This window comes from Gymnoscopelus braueri (genome assembly GCF_963280865.1).
Source record: "Gymnoscopelus braueri genome assembly, chromosome: 14".
NCBI lineage: Eukaryota > Metazoa > Chordata > Actinopteri > Myctophiformes > Myctophidae > Gymnoscopelus > Gymnoscopelus braueri.
In genome coordinates this window covers 1,703,346-1,718,345 of record NC_137619.1, presented here as the reverse complement: position 1 = coordinate 1,718,345, position 15,000 = coordinate 1,703,346, and the positions used below count along the sequence as shown (strand labels likewise).

The 15,000-nt window shown below is 42.3% G+C and overlaps 1 protein-coding gene across 1 annotated transcript in view; it reads left to right on the top strand.

Annotated features, from left to right (window-relative positions):
- The window catches only part of unc5b (unc-5 netrin receptor B), a 90,886-nt gene that overhangs the window by 53,272 nt on the left and 22,614 nt on the right, over window positions 1–15,000 (top strand). Inside the window, 7 exon segments of the mRNA XM_080450068.1 lie at window positions 3,730–3,939; window positions 3,942–3,959; window positions 6,628–6,771; window positions 7,688–7,791; window positions 11,732–11,912; window positions 12,498–12,665; window positions 14,017–14,181. Coding sequence (XP_080306194.1) covers window positions 3,730–3,939; window positions 3,942–3,959; window positions 6,628–6,771; window positions 7,688–7,791; window positions 11,732–11,912; window positions 12,498–12,665; window positions 14,017–14,181 — 990 coding nt within the window.

The window sequence follows — 15,000 nt, the reverse complement described above, 5'->3', positions numbered from 1 at the left end:
TTAAAAAAATCGCTATAAGCTTGTAGATCTGCTATTTTTGAATAGCCAAAGAAAGGTAAAATGTGTTCGTGTGTGTGTGTGTGTGTGTGTATGTGTGCGTGCGTGTTCGTGTGTGTGTTTGTGTGCGTGTGTGTGTATGTGTGCGTGCGTCTGTGTGTGTGTGTGTGTGTGTGTGTGTGTGTGTGTGTGTGTGTGTGTGTGTGTGTGTGTGTGTGTGTGTGTGTGTGTGTGTGTGTGTGTGTGTGTGTGTGTGTGTGTGTGTGTGTGTGTGTGTGTGTGTGTGTGTGTGTGTGTGTGCGTGCGTGCGCCTGTGTGTGTGTGTGTGTGTGCTCTGAGCAGACAGAGCTCAGGACCGGTCCTGCCTATTGGCCTTTATATTGGCTTCTCCAGACTGGAGCCAATGCTCTCAATCCTCCCCTCACCGTCCTCTCTAGTCTTCTATTTAATGCTTATTGAATTCAGATCAGTTTCGTAAGCACAACAGATATTTCTGTGGGAAAGTGGGAGAGAGAAAGGAGAGCCATTAACAATTTACAACAAGACCCACGACTCACCCTGCAGGGCGAGTCAGAGAGAGAGATGGTGCTCTGAGATAGCAGATGGAGAGATAGATAGCGCTAGTAGATAATGTTAAACTACAGCATAAGCAGCCGCGTGCGAGCGAGAGCAACATGATGCATACATGCATGCGGTCTCTAGCCCGAGGCAGCTAAACACATGACGATGCATTTTACTGTATTTTTGTATCTGTATTTCTGCGTCTTAGCCCGGGCAGTCACGTGACCCGCCTGCTTTACGGCTCTTGATTCCTGTGGCAGGCGGCTCTATGTGATGTGAAATGTTTTGTCTTTGAGGGAAACGGATCCAGCTCACTTTGTGTGTAAAGCGATATTCCAATAAGCGTCCCTTGGGAGAGAGTTGCACACTAGTTTGTTTCTGTGTAAAGGTCATCACATCCACTCAGCCTCGGCCGAGAGGAGCTGTGATCATTTTATTCCGCTCCGTGGCAGAGGGTCACTGCATTATCTCTGTGACACCGGGGGGACGCATCTGTGTGACTTTTTTTTTGATTTTTTTCGGCTATAAAAAAATAGCAGATCTACAAGCTCAAAGCGCGGCACCGAGTGCCGCGCTTTGAGCTTGTAGATCTGCTATTTTTTGAAAAACCTAGATTTTTTTAGCAAATCTTTGAATATATATATATATATGTTTTAAAGCAAACATTTTTAACTCCGATCTTTGCTTCTGGGGGGTCCCTGGAACAACATATTTTGAGTTGGGGGTCCGTGGCCAAATACATGTCATTTTGGGTGGTCCTTGACATGGAAAAGTTGGAGCACCACTGATATAGCAACATAAGTTTAAAAAATATATATATATATATACTTTTTTTTTTTTTACTGATTTCTTTGGCTATTCAAAAATAGCAGATCTACAAGCTCATAGCGCGTCACTCGGATTAAAAAAAAAAAAAAAAAACCTGTCTTTTGAATATATATATATTTTTAAGTGAACATTTGTAACTCAAATCTTTGCTTCTGGTGGGGGTCCCTGGAACAACATATTGTACAAATAAAAAAATATATATAGATTCAAAGATTTGCACACATTTTCAAGATTTTTCAAAAATAGCATATCTACAAGCTCATGAGCTTGTAGATCTGCTATTTTTTAGTAGCCCAAAGAAATATAAAGTGACACAGATACGTTCCGGGATTGGCTGGGTTATAGCCTCCGCTGTCTGTCCGGTACGACACGGGGCTGGAGGAGGAGGATAGAATGAATGCCATCTGAGGTGATTTATTGTGTGCTGCTGCCCCATGCAATCCATCATTACAGAACCCCCACTGGACCAAACTCTTTGTGTTTTCAAACAAAAACTCTTGTGCCTATACCGGGGGGAAAGAGGAGACATGTTCGTCTCATCTTTAAAGGGATAGTTCACCCCCAAAATGGCTTTTTTCCCCCCCATGGAGACTTGAATTCATGGATATATATTTTTTGTCGCATTCCGACCGGCAGCCGTTCCGGTAGGAGACACAAAGAGTCTCCTTTGTATCTCCTACCGGAACCGCTGCCTACCATGGACATCACACCTGGTCATCAAATTATTGTCTTAGGAATGAGACAAAAACTAAATAATATCCATGAATTCAAGTCTCCATGGGGTGAAATTTTTTTTTTTGAATTGTGTCATGTCACGTCCAACTTGTTTGCCCCTCATCTTTGGAACAAAATGCCAACATAATTTCTGTTCTGGCCCCACAGTGGTGGAATGAACTCCCCACTGATGTCAGGACAGCAGAGTCACTGCCCGTCTTTCACCGCAGGCTGAAAACCCACCTCTTCAGGAATCACTACCCTGACCCTTCCTCTTAGCCTTGCCTACTTGTTGTCAATTACTTGTACGAGCTTTTGTTTTATTGAATCTTGTCTATTTGATACACTTATTTGTTCTAGCTCTTGCTCATTTGATTTTCCTATTTGTGTCATCTGTTTCAGAAAGTAGGTAGCTGATATAATTGCACTTTTACCTTAGCGCTAGGTATACTCTTAGTTGCTTGTTTTAGAAGAGAATGCACTTAAGACATCAGGAGCCAGTAGCACCACCTCACACTAAATTCAAACTTAGCCTAGTTGTAGCTTAAATGACTTTTTAAAAGCCATTTAAGCTTTTTAAAAATGGCTTTTTAAAAGCCATTTAAGCTACAACTAGGCTAAGTTTGAATTTAGTGTGAGGTGGTGCTACTGGCTCCTGATGATTAGTAGTTTTGTTCCCTACCTATGATGAATGCACTTATTGTAAGTCGCTTTGGATAAAACAAAAGCGTCTGCTAAATGACTGTAATGTAATGTATAAACATGTGAAAAGGCCAAGAAAAACACCAAATGGTCACTGTGTTCAATAGCAGTGCAGCAGCTTTAGGCTCAGGTGACTATTATTAACAGAACTAAACGCCACCGCCCGTAAGGAGCATCACTCGTCTTCGTCCTCACCGCGGGGGGGTGGGTGGGGGGAGGGGTGGGGGAGGGGCACCGAGAATGTCAGGAGATAATATGTGTGATCACTGTGAGGACCCTGTCAGCGGAAGGTCAGCGGCCCACCTCCTCCCCCCCACAGGGAGGTGCGGTCTCTTCCGGACCAGGAGGTCCGGGTGCTGACAGCTCAGTGGGAGACAAAATGTCAGCGTCTCCACCTATAGAGGACAAAGCTGTTGGCTCCTTAAAAGGTCTGAGGAGGAAAACGCTCTATCAGGGAAACATTCACCCTCACTAGTGGTGGAAAGTAACTAAGTACTGTACAAGAACTCAAGTACAATTTGAGGTACTTTTACTTTACTGGAGTAGTTCCAATTTTTTATACTTTTACTTCTACTCCACTACATCTTAGCCCTGTTTTATACCTAGGCTATTTGAAAATAGCTGATCTACAAGCTCACGATGCGATGCGACACGAGTAAAAGTATTGCTACTTTTACTTAAGTAAAATATCTGAGTACTTCCACCACTGACCCTCACGATCTCGCGCACACACACACACACACACACACACACACACGCACGCACACGCACACACAGACACACACACACACACACACACACACACACACACACACACACACACACACACACACACACACACACACACACACACACACACACACAGAGGTAGTTCCCCTTCATAGTCCTCTGTGTCTAAACCATGGTGTGTTTGTGTTTATTCCCCAGAGAGCAGTGATTACGGCGAGGCCGAGGTTCTCCCCGACTCGTTCCCGTCGGCTCCGGCGGAGCCGCTGCCGGAGTTCCAGTTGGAGCCGGAGGACGCGTTCATCGTGAAGAACCGGCCGGTGCAGCTGCGTTGCCGGGCGGCTCCGGCCACGCAGATCTACTTCAAGTGTAACGGGGAATGGGTCAACCAGAACGACCACGTCACCAGAGAGAGCTGGACCAGGTCACAGGTTAGAGTCTGACTCACTGCATCCGCACAAAGCCAGCACTATGGGGTCAGGATCCTTTAGAGGTTTTAGTTCCCTCTTTAACGGTTACCGATTCCTTCACGGTTCCCTTTAGCGATTCCTATATATATATTCAGTATTTTAACCCATTAAGACCGGGAAAGCATCTGTGTCATTTTAGATATATATATAGCAATATAAGTTTTTTGAAAAACTCTTAGGATTTAGAACAGTGGTTTTCAAAAACAGCAGATGTAGAAGCTCCAGCTTGTACATCTGCTGTTTTTTGTGTTTGAAAAACGCAAACCTTCTCTTATGGGGGGGGGGGGGGGCACTGGCACAAAAACATTTAAGATGGGGAGGGGGTCCGGGGCCAAATACATATCATTTTGGGGGTCCTTTGCACAAACTACTGATTTAGAAGGCATTTGTAGAATCGGCCTCAGGCCTTAATGGGTTAAAGAATATATATTATTTTGGCCTTCATTATAATGTTTGATAAACACAAATTGAATCATACATACTGTACAGTATACATCATACTGTACAGTACATCAATCATACATACTGTACAGTACACTGTCATAGCAGTGGTTCTCAATGTGAGGTACAGGGATCCTCTGGTTACCAAATGGACCCTTACAGGTCTATTACTCTGAGAGTGTACACATGGAACCAAATGGACCCTTAAACGCAACTTAAACAGCAGATCTAGGAGCTCATAATGCGTCTCAGTGGGACACACAGTGACACACAGTGAGCTCGTAGACATGCTATTTTCTGTGCTTTAGACTAATGCACAACTAAGTATAACTCAGGCTTAATATCTCCCTTCATGGCCAGAGGGGTTTTCCCCTTTGGTTGAGCGGTAGCTGTTTGGTTTCCTATGCGGGAGACCCGTATTCAAATATAGGTGGCTACGCACGCACGCACGGACACACGCACACACACACACACACACACACACACACACACACACACACACACACACACACACACACACACACACACACACACACACACACACACACACACACACACACACACACACACACACATGAACATGTTTGCACACGCAGATAAACAAATCCCGTATGGTTTCATAACAACACGTGCGTAACACACACACGCCCACACACAGAAATGTCACTTTTATTTTAATCTCTGGGGCGCAGACATCATATTGTATTTATATTACATGAGCCATTAGTTCCTCTGGTTTCGTACAGTACAGTATGCATGTATGCAGTATGCATGTATGTATGAAGGACATGTATATGCATGTTAACTATGATTGGCTCACAGCTAATGCATTATTTCTGTGAGCTGAGAAAACTGAGCCTGAACTCACTCACACTCTCTCTCTCTCTCTCTCTCTCTCTCTCTCTCTCTCTCTCTCTCTCTCTCTCTCTCTCTCTCTTTCTCTCTCTCTCTCTCTCTCTCTCTCTCTCTGCGTTATTTAAATTCAAAGGGTCTGTATTGGCATGAGAAAAACATACGTTTTGGGACATAGTTGCCAAAGTTAAAGTGAAACAAAGCAATCAAAACAAAATTATGTATCTACAATAAAAAAAAGAATAATGTAACGTGTAAACAAAGCTGTGTTACGATGCCTCTTAGAGAAATCTTACACAAACCATAAGAATGGTGCATTTGCTGTCAGAAATGGTTCTACATCCACGTAGGAGAGGCTAGCTTAAATAATAAAAGGGATAAACTTTTGAAACAAATGGCAGCAATATGTCAATGTTTTTCATTCACTTGGTATACAACCTGAATCAGAATAATAATTTATTGTCACATTTACAGGTTGTAAAACAGAGGGTGAAATGTGTTATTGAGCACGCTGCATCGTTTCTGTTATTTCCAATGATAAGAGAAAAAGGGAAGGAGAAGAATGGGGGCTAAGGGGGAGAGAGACCAATAAAAAAACAGATTATCTACATATTTACACACTTACAGTGTGTGTATCTATCTGGTGCGGTGAGTACCTGAGGTAAGACTTGAAGGTGCGTGAGCATTGAGCAACTGAGCATAGCAGCACATATTGATTGATTGATTGATTGAATACTTTATTAGTCAGAAATATAAACAGCACAGAGGTATAGTCAGACTTTAAAGGGATAGTTCACCCCCAAAATGACTTTTTTTCTATCTATTAGTCACCCCATGGAGACTTGAATTCATGGATATTTTTGAGTTTTTGTCTCATTCCTGAGCCAATAATTTACTAGCCTCGATCTCCAGGCTTTTATTGTTTAGTTTTGCTAAAAAATAAAAGCCTGGCCCAGCGCGTCGGTGTACTCGGTATGAGGAAGTGTTTCATTTCCCAACCAACCAGAGTGCAGTGGGCGTCGCTCGTAATGTTGTGTTAACAGGGCGGGGGTTGACGGACAGATCGGTGAACCAATGGGATCAGGCGCAATCTCTCGCCGGCTCTATACACCCGCCCCTCTATACACGAAATCAGGAGCGTTGGGGCAGCCTAATAATTGACTAATACATGTCATCAACAAAAACACTATTATGTATAAAGGAGAAAAGGGGAAAAACATCAGCAGTGAATGACCCTCCTTTCTATAGGAAACGGCTCCTGATAGATAGTTTCTAGAAACTATACTGTACATGTTATGCTATGGATGTTAGTTAAGGAATGTCTTCTCCTCCTCAGGTCTGGTGGTGAGGGAGGTGGACATCTCTGTGTCCAGGACCCAGGTGGAGGAGCTGTTTGGCCTGGAGGATTACTGGTGTCAGTGTGTGGCCTGGAGCTCAGCGGGCACGACCAAGAGCAGCCGCGCCTACGTCCGCATCGCCTGTCAGTACTAACACAGCGTGTGTGTGTGTGTGTGTGTGTGTGTGTGTGTGTGTGTGTGTGTGTGTGTGTGTGTGTGTGTGTGTGTGTGTGTGTGTGTGTGTGTGTGTGTGTGTGTGTGTGTGTGTGTGTGTGTGTGTGTGTGTGTGTGTGTGTGTGTGTGTGCGTGCGTGCGTGCGTGCGTGTGTGTGTGTGTCAGTGGTGGAAAAAGTACTCAAAAAGAATAAAAGTACCAATACTGCAATATAGAAATACTCTGTTACAAGTAAAAGTCCGGAATAAAACATTTACTTGTGTAAAAGTACAAAAGTATTGGTATAAAAATGTACTTAAAAAAGTATAAGTACTAAATTGTTTGAAAATAGCAGATCTACAAGCTCACAACGCGTCGTGATGAAGAGTAAAAGTACAATATTTGCCTCTAAGGTGTAGTGGAGTAGAAGTAAAAGAATTGAAGAAAGAGAGAGAGAGAGAGAGAGAGAGAGAGAGAGAGAGAGAGAGAGAGAGAGAGAGAGAGAGAGAGAGAGAGAGAGAGAGAGAGAGAGAGAGAGAGAGCCTATAGGGAGCATAAAGGTAGAGTGTTATCTACTATCTACCTGTCATACGTGTCAACATAAACATGTAATTTCTCTAGTCTCCCATGGCGATGTGTGGCATGGCGTGATTGACACGGTACATGTTTATCAACCTATGAAGAAAAATACAGGAGTGGAAAGAGGCTTTTAGGGGGGGCGGGGGGGACTTTCCTACTGTGTGTGTGTGTGTGTGTGTGTGTGTGTGTGTGTGTGTGTGTGTGTGTGTGTGTGTGTGTGTCATTGAGATGGACAGGGGTGTTCATTACTCTGCACTCTGGGTTGCTGCAACCACTAGCCGTCACTCACTCAACTCACTGCCGACTGCTCTGTGTCGCCCCCTACAGACCTGAGGAAGAACTTTGAGCAGGAGCCACTGGGCCGGGAGGTGCGTCTCGAACAGGAGGTGCTGCTGCAGTGTCGCCCCCCGGAGGGCATGCCCCCTGCTGAGGTATGTCACTGTGTCACTTCTAGAGCCCTGAGACCATGACACATTCATCTGTTGTTTGACACCGATCCCGATTTTGGAGAGTCCTAGCCAGTGTTGATTTTGACATCAAATTTATTCAGTCTTTCGAATAAAATTCCATTTAGTTTTAGTCATATTTTAATAATCTGAAATGTTTTACTGTTAGTCTAGTTTTAGTCGACTAAATATCATAAGATTTTAGTCGACTGAATCTACACTTGATTTAGTCGACTAAAATTTATTTTTTACTTGATGGCGTCGTAATGGCTGATTTTACACTTGGTTGCTGAAAATAGCAGATCTACAAGCGCAACACCCGAGCGCAACCAAACATAAAATGACTTGTCTTTTAGTCCTACTGGATCTCTTCTCCACTAGATCCCTCACTAACATTTTAGTCTAGTTTTTATTTGTTGATGAAATTGTATTTAGTCTTAGTTTTTTTAGTCATCGTAGCTTAGTTTTTACTTCGTTTTTATGTACTTTTTGTCAGTGATAAAAGGTAGTCGACCAACATTTTTCACCATAGTTTTAGTCGACGAAATCAACACTGGTCCTACAGTAGCCCCACTGATTACAGACGCTTTGAAAAAATACTCTAAATCAGTTCTAATCAATTTGTAAAATGTGGATTTGATTAAAGCTTTTAAAAAATTAGACAATTCCAAAATTACATCGTTACTGTCGGGCAGAAACCTCTTATCTCCTTTTTTGTGTTTATTTTTTCTTAAATTAACGGCCTATGAAACGCGGTGCAAAGCGACACGTTTTGAGCTTGTAGATCTGCTACCTTTTGCTATTTTTGAATTTGAATCCTTAAAAAAGTAACATTTTTGGACACATGAGGTTTCCACCTGACAGAGACGCTATTTTAATAACCACCTACATCCTGTCTAACTAGTTGGACATTTTCTGTCGGCGTACCGACAGAATGGTTCAAATAGTTTCTCTCTTGTATGCTTAGTCACACTAATTACACAGACAGCCGCCCCAACAGAAATGCATCTTTGTATCCTGTGTGTTGAGCATGAGGTCAACACACAGGATACAAAGATGAGCATGAGGTCAACACACAGGATACAAAGATGAGCATGAGGTCAACACACAGGATACAAAGATGAGCATGAGGTCAACACACAGGATACAAAGATGCATTTTTCCTTTTTGTCTCAACATTCCACAATACCTCAGAGCACTGTTGATTTCCTCCACTAAAACTAGACTAAAATGTTAGTGAGGGACTATCGGAGAAGAGATCCAGTAGAACTAAAACACAAGTCCTTTTATGTTTGTTTTATGTTGGTCATTTTATCTCAGGTGTTGCGCTCTGAAAATAGCAGATCTACAAGCTCACAACGCATTGTGAGCTTGTAGATCTGCTATTTTCAACATGCAACCAAGTGTAATATCAGCCATTACGACGCCATCAAGGCACCGGCAAAATCCATTTTAGTCGACTAAATCAACTGTAGATTTAGTCGGCTATAATCTTATGATATTTAGTCGACTAAAACGAGACAGAAGACTATGACTAAAACTAAATCAAAATTTGCTGTCAAAATCAACACTGCCTCAGAGGAACATTGTTCTGTGAGAAAGTAATCTATTTATTTTTTATTTTTCACCTATGATGACATACACAAAATACAGTAGACATTGCTACACATCGGCTTTATTATTGCAGATAAAAAAAAGTCAAGAGTGTTAGTCTAGTCTCTTCCCTCGTCCACAGCAGCACACGTGGTTTCACACAATCAATATTTTATCTGTTTTGGAAATACATATGTCTGTCACTCATCCTTTAGCAATGAACCAGCAATGAACCCATTCTGGTTGTTATGTCACTGTTAGGCCAACTCTCTGCCAAAAGAGCAGATCTGCACGCTCACAGCATGCTGTGATGAGCTTGTAGATCGGCTATTTTTATGCAAATAGATTTGGTGTAGAGGGAGAAAAAAAAGGAGGGGGGTAGGTGCAGTCTCCTGGGAGACCCTGGTCAACGAAGTGTATAGGGTTTAAGTATTTTACAATTAGTAATACATTTATATTGATTATTTATGGATATAGTGACATGTTGATTATTATAAATATGGTAATGTACTGTTGAATTACGATTGAAGTCTGTTTGTGCGTGTGTGTGTGCGTGTGTCTGTGTGCGTGTGTCTGTGTGCGTGTGTCTGTGTGTGTGCGTGTGTGTGCGCGTGCGCGTGTGCGTGTGTGTGCACATGCTTGCGTTCCGGTTGTTCACATATATTGCGAGGAGGGAGGGGGTGAGAGAAGAACGAGGAGGGAGGGGAGGGGGTGAGAGAAGAACGAGGAGGGAGGGGGTGAGAGAAGAAGATAGATATTAATATTTTTCCCGAGCAAACTTCAGTCATTATTTATTCATCAAATATTGACAGCTTCTGGTCTAAATGTCAGAAGCTGCATGGAGGCATCATGGAGGCATGGCGTGATGACTTGATAACCCTCCGAGCCTCTCACTGTGTTTACAGGGTTTGTTTGTGCATGATGTTTATGTAGCCTTGGACCAGACTGACAGAGATCTGTTTTTATCCATTCTGACATTTGTCAGAATCGTTAAAAAAAAGAGACCTTGGTCGACCTCCAAATATTCTCTGCACATTCCTTATTTAACCCATTAAGACCGGGAACGCATCTGTGTCATTTTAACATTTATTTGGCTGTTCAAAAAATATTTTTACCCAAAGAAAATTGTGAAAATGTGTGAATACATATATTTTTTAAAGCGAACATATTTAACCAACAGATGTCTACATTGTTCTGAAAAACTATTGTTGATATATCAGTGGTTCTCAAACTTTTTATTGTCAAGGACCCCCAAAATGATGTGTTTTTGACCGCCGGTCCCCATCAAACTATGTTGTTCCAGGGACCCCCCCAGAAGCAAAGATTTGAGTTTAAAAAAAAATGTTTCAAAAAAATTTCTGTATTCAACACAAATGTTCAAGATTTTTCTAAAATAGCAGATCTACAAGCTCGTAGCGCTATGAGCTTGTAGATCTGCTATTTTTGAATAGCCCAAAGTAAAAAAAGATCTAAAATGACACAGATGCGTTCCCGGTACTTAATGGGTTAATGGCCTGACTACCACAGGTGTTTTAATCCCTTCTCTGCCTGGATTTCACAGCATTCCTCAATGAGTATTCTGTTGCTGTTGCCTCAGTTGAAACCAGTATTACACTCGATGGAAACAGACAAATACAATCAATTCGATTCGATTTCAATGTAAATGCCTATATTGAAATTTAATTGACAGTGAAATTCAGGCAAACTAATGGGATTAAACACTTCTTTATTGAACGGTATATAGAATATTTCTGAGCACAAGTAGCCTGATTCGACGGGTATCATCTGTGTGCTTGTGGGTAAGCACTTTATATTTAGAATGTGTACATGCATAGCGTCTGTTAATTTTCAGGATACAAATTGAAAGATAGCAAAAATAGCAGATCGACAACCTCAAAACGCGTCGCTTCGCGCCGCGTTTTGAGCTTGTTGATCTGCTATTTTTGTGTCAAAAAATTAAAGAACGCATATGTGCGAGGCAATAAAGTGATGGATTTGAAAGAACACATACATGCGATCTAGGCAATCAATGTGTTAAACACAGAGCATCCATTGGATATGGGGACGGAGTGGTCGATCAAGACTCACAGAGAATACTATAAATGTCAGAATTGATAAAAAAGATCTCTGTCAAGTCTTGTCCGAGACTATTTAAGCATGAACTACACAGTTCCGCTCATTTGTCTACATGCAAAGCTCTGTTCCACAAAAACAAAGATTGTGCATGAGTGCGTGCGCCGTGCGTTTCTGTTTGTGTCTGACTGTGCGGTCTCTCTCTCTCTCTCTCTCTCTCTCTCTCTCTCTCTCTCTCTCCCCCCTCTCCCCCCCACAGGTGGACTGGCTAAAGAACGAGGACACCATAGACCCCTCGTTGGACTCTAACTTCCTGGTGACCATTGATCATGACCTGATCATCAAACAGGCCAGGCTGTCAGACACCTCTAACTACACCTGTGTGGCCCGCAACGTGGTGGCCAAACGACGCAGCAGCACCGCCACGCTCATTGTCTACGGTATAACACACACACACACACACACACACACACACACACATTTTCTTTTTATCACACCCAACGCATGCATCTTGCTAAAGCTCTAGTCCTCGAAGTTCTTGGAGTCCCAAGCAATGAGGAACAGTTTGCAATTGCAACGTGTCTATGGTGGTTCCAACCATAGAGTTAAAAATAATAGAGAGGGCACCGGATATCGCCTCCCATCCACTTGCATTGAGTTGCTCACCCAGCGCATGGGCTCAATTGAACCCTTCTTCCGGGTTGGAAATTTGGTGGGCGCGGCCTATTTGGGGCTCCGAACGCGTCACAGAAGTGACGCGTTTTGCGTCACAGAAGCGCACAGCCCCATGCGCAAGCTCGTGCGCATGCTCGTGAGTCGAGCCCATTGGTCGAAACCGTTTTCGCTCGTTCATGTAACGGTACTAAGCTGCAGTACCATGAATGGCCAGCATGTCCATTTGGCTTCAATGAAACCACTGGGTTCTGGGGGCTTGGTTCCAACGTGCCAAGTACATGAAAACAGTTGAGAAGAACTGTGCTAACCAAACTGGGTCATAACCTTGTGTGTGTGTTTCTATCTGCCAGTGAGCGGAGGTTGGTCGTCGTGGACCGAATGGTCGGAGTGCAACGCTCGATGTGGGCGGGGCTGGCAGCGACGGACACGCAGCTGCACCAATCCCGCGCCTCTCAACGGCGGAGCGTTCTGCGAGGGCCCGCCCTTCCAGAGAGTGACCTGCACCACACTGTGTCCAGGTGAGCTTCATATCATCTCCTCATAATATGTCCAAAACAGTAACTTTACAGGATAACATATAACAAAACAATGCTACAATAACAAAAATAGCAGATCTACAAGCCTTGTGGATCTGCTACTTTTGATGCTTTCGGGTTATTAAAGGGTTAGTTCACGCCCAAAATTACTTTTTTTTCCATCGGTTAGTCACCCCATGGAGACTTGAATTCATGGATATTTTTTTTGTTTTTGTCGCATTCCTAAGACAACAATGTGATGACCAGCAGACCGGTAGGAGACAAAGTGTCTATATATATTTTTTTTCAAAGTGTACATTTTCAAATCGGGCCCATTGTCTAGAATGGAAGGAATTAAAGTAATTTTGCAAAATGTGTAGAATGTGTGACTGCACTAGCATTAACCTAGGATGAGCACATCATATATATATATATGTACCGAATGTGGTTTAGAACATGTAAAGAATGCAGCTTTTTCTTCTTTTCTAATGCTTTTGTACTAATAATAGATGGGTTGAGTGTAAATCTAAACTCTTGACACTTTGATAGCATGTTATTAGACAGATTCCAGGTTCATTTGTTGACCTGGCATCCTATAGTTTGTATAGGTTTTTTTTCCTTTTTGATACCATACTGTTTTAGACTGATGATAGGTTCTTGGTTTAGCTATGATCCTAGATTACTATCTCTATGCATTAGATTTATTACCTTGTGTTTACCTTGCTTACTGTAAATCACTCTGGATTAAAGGGCAAAACCACGTTGGTAGAGGTTTGGGTTGTGTAGTTACCTTGCCATGATGTAACTCCAAAGGTGGACAAGAAATCAAAAATAATTGCTCCAATTTCTATTCAATGATTGAATTGAACAGAAATTGATCATTCTAAATTTGCTCCTCATTGACTTACATTGTACGGTGAAACAGCTCTCAAAGTCACTATTTTAGCACGTAAACGAACGTAAAGTTGATTCAGATAAGATGTTCTATATCACCAAACCCACTACTGTTTTTTTGTTTTATAAAAATGTCAACTTCCTGTTGATTTTACTATTCGAAGATCTGGATCCGTGGATCCAGTCCAGGTTTTCTTCCTAATAAAAATAGTAAAATCAACAGGAAGTTGACATTTTTATAAATGCAGAAAAAACAGTACTGGGTTTTGTGATGTTCTATATTGTCTGAATCAACTTTGCAAATACTTTGCAAATATTTTAGATTTCTTGTCCACCTTTGGAGTTGGCAAGGTAACTACACAACCCAAACCTCTACCACAGTGGTCTTGCCCTTTAAGAACGTCTGCTAAAAGCCTAAATTGTAAATTGATTGAGAGGTCTCATGTTTGTGTCCCCCTAGTGGACGGAGGCTGGACAGAGTGGGCCAAGTGGTCGGCCTGCGGGACAGAATGCACCCACTGGCGGAGCCGCGAGTGCCAGGCCCCCCCGCCCCGGAACGGAGGCCGCCACTGCAGCGGGAGCATGATGGAGAGCAAGAACTGCACCGAGGGCCTGTGTGCACGCAGTAAGTCACATGACTTTATGATATATGAGTCATGCTTTGACCCATTAAGACCGGGAACGCATCTGTGTCATTTTAACATTTCTTTGGCTATTTTCTTTTAAGAAAAACGTGAAAATGTGTGCATATCTTTGAATACATATACACTTTTAACTCAAATCTTAGCTTATGGGGGTCCCTGGAGCAAAATATTTTGAGGTGGCGGTCCTTGACCGAATACATATCATGTTGGGGGTCCTTGACATGAAAAAGTTTGAGAACCACTGATATTATAGCAACATAAGTTTAAAAAAAACCTGTTAGGATTTAGAAGACATACGTAGAATCCCCAGAAGCAAAGATTTGAGTTAAAAAATTATGTATATTCAAAGATTTGCACAAAATTTCACGTTTTTTCAAAAACAATTGCAGATCTACAAGCCCATAGCGCGGCAATCTGCAATTTTTTTAATAGCCAAAGAAATCTAAAACTGACTTCAGCTGATGTCAACTCATGATTATCATTAGACATTTTGGATGGCGTTTGCTCTTTTTTATTATTTTATCCAAAGACAAATAGCTAAATCAAAAGTCAGAGAATGAAATTCATTAAATTGACCGTCGTCACGTTGTCATGTCGTCACGTTGTCATGTCGTCACGTTACTCACACCATTTACCATTTACATTTAGCAGACGCTTTTATCCAGAGCGGCTTATGAGTGCGAGACCAGAATAAAGCATGAACACTAGTCATCAAACGAGCAGGTTCAATAGTCACACAAGTAAGAGTGCAAAGAGAACGACGTAGAGAAACTAGGATACCAGGTAAACATCAAAGTTAT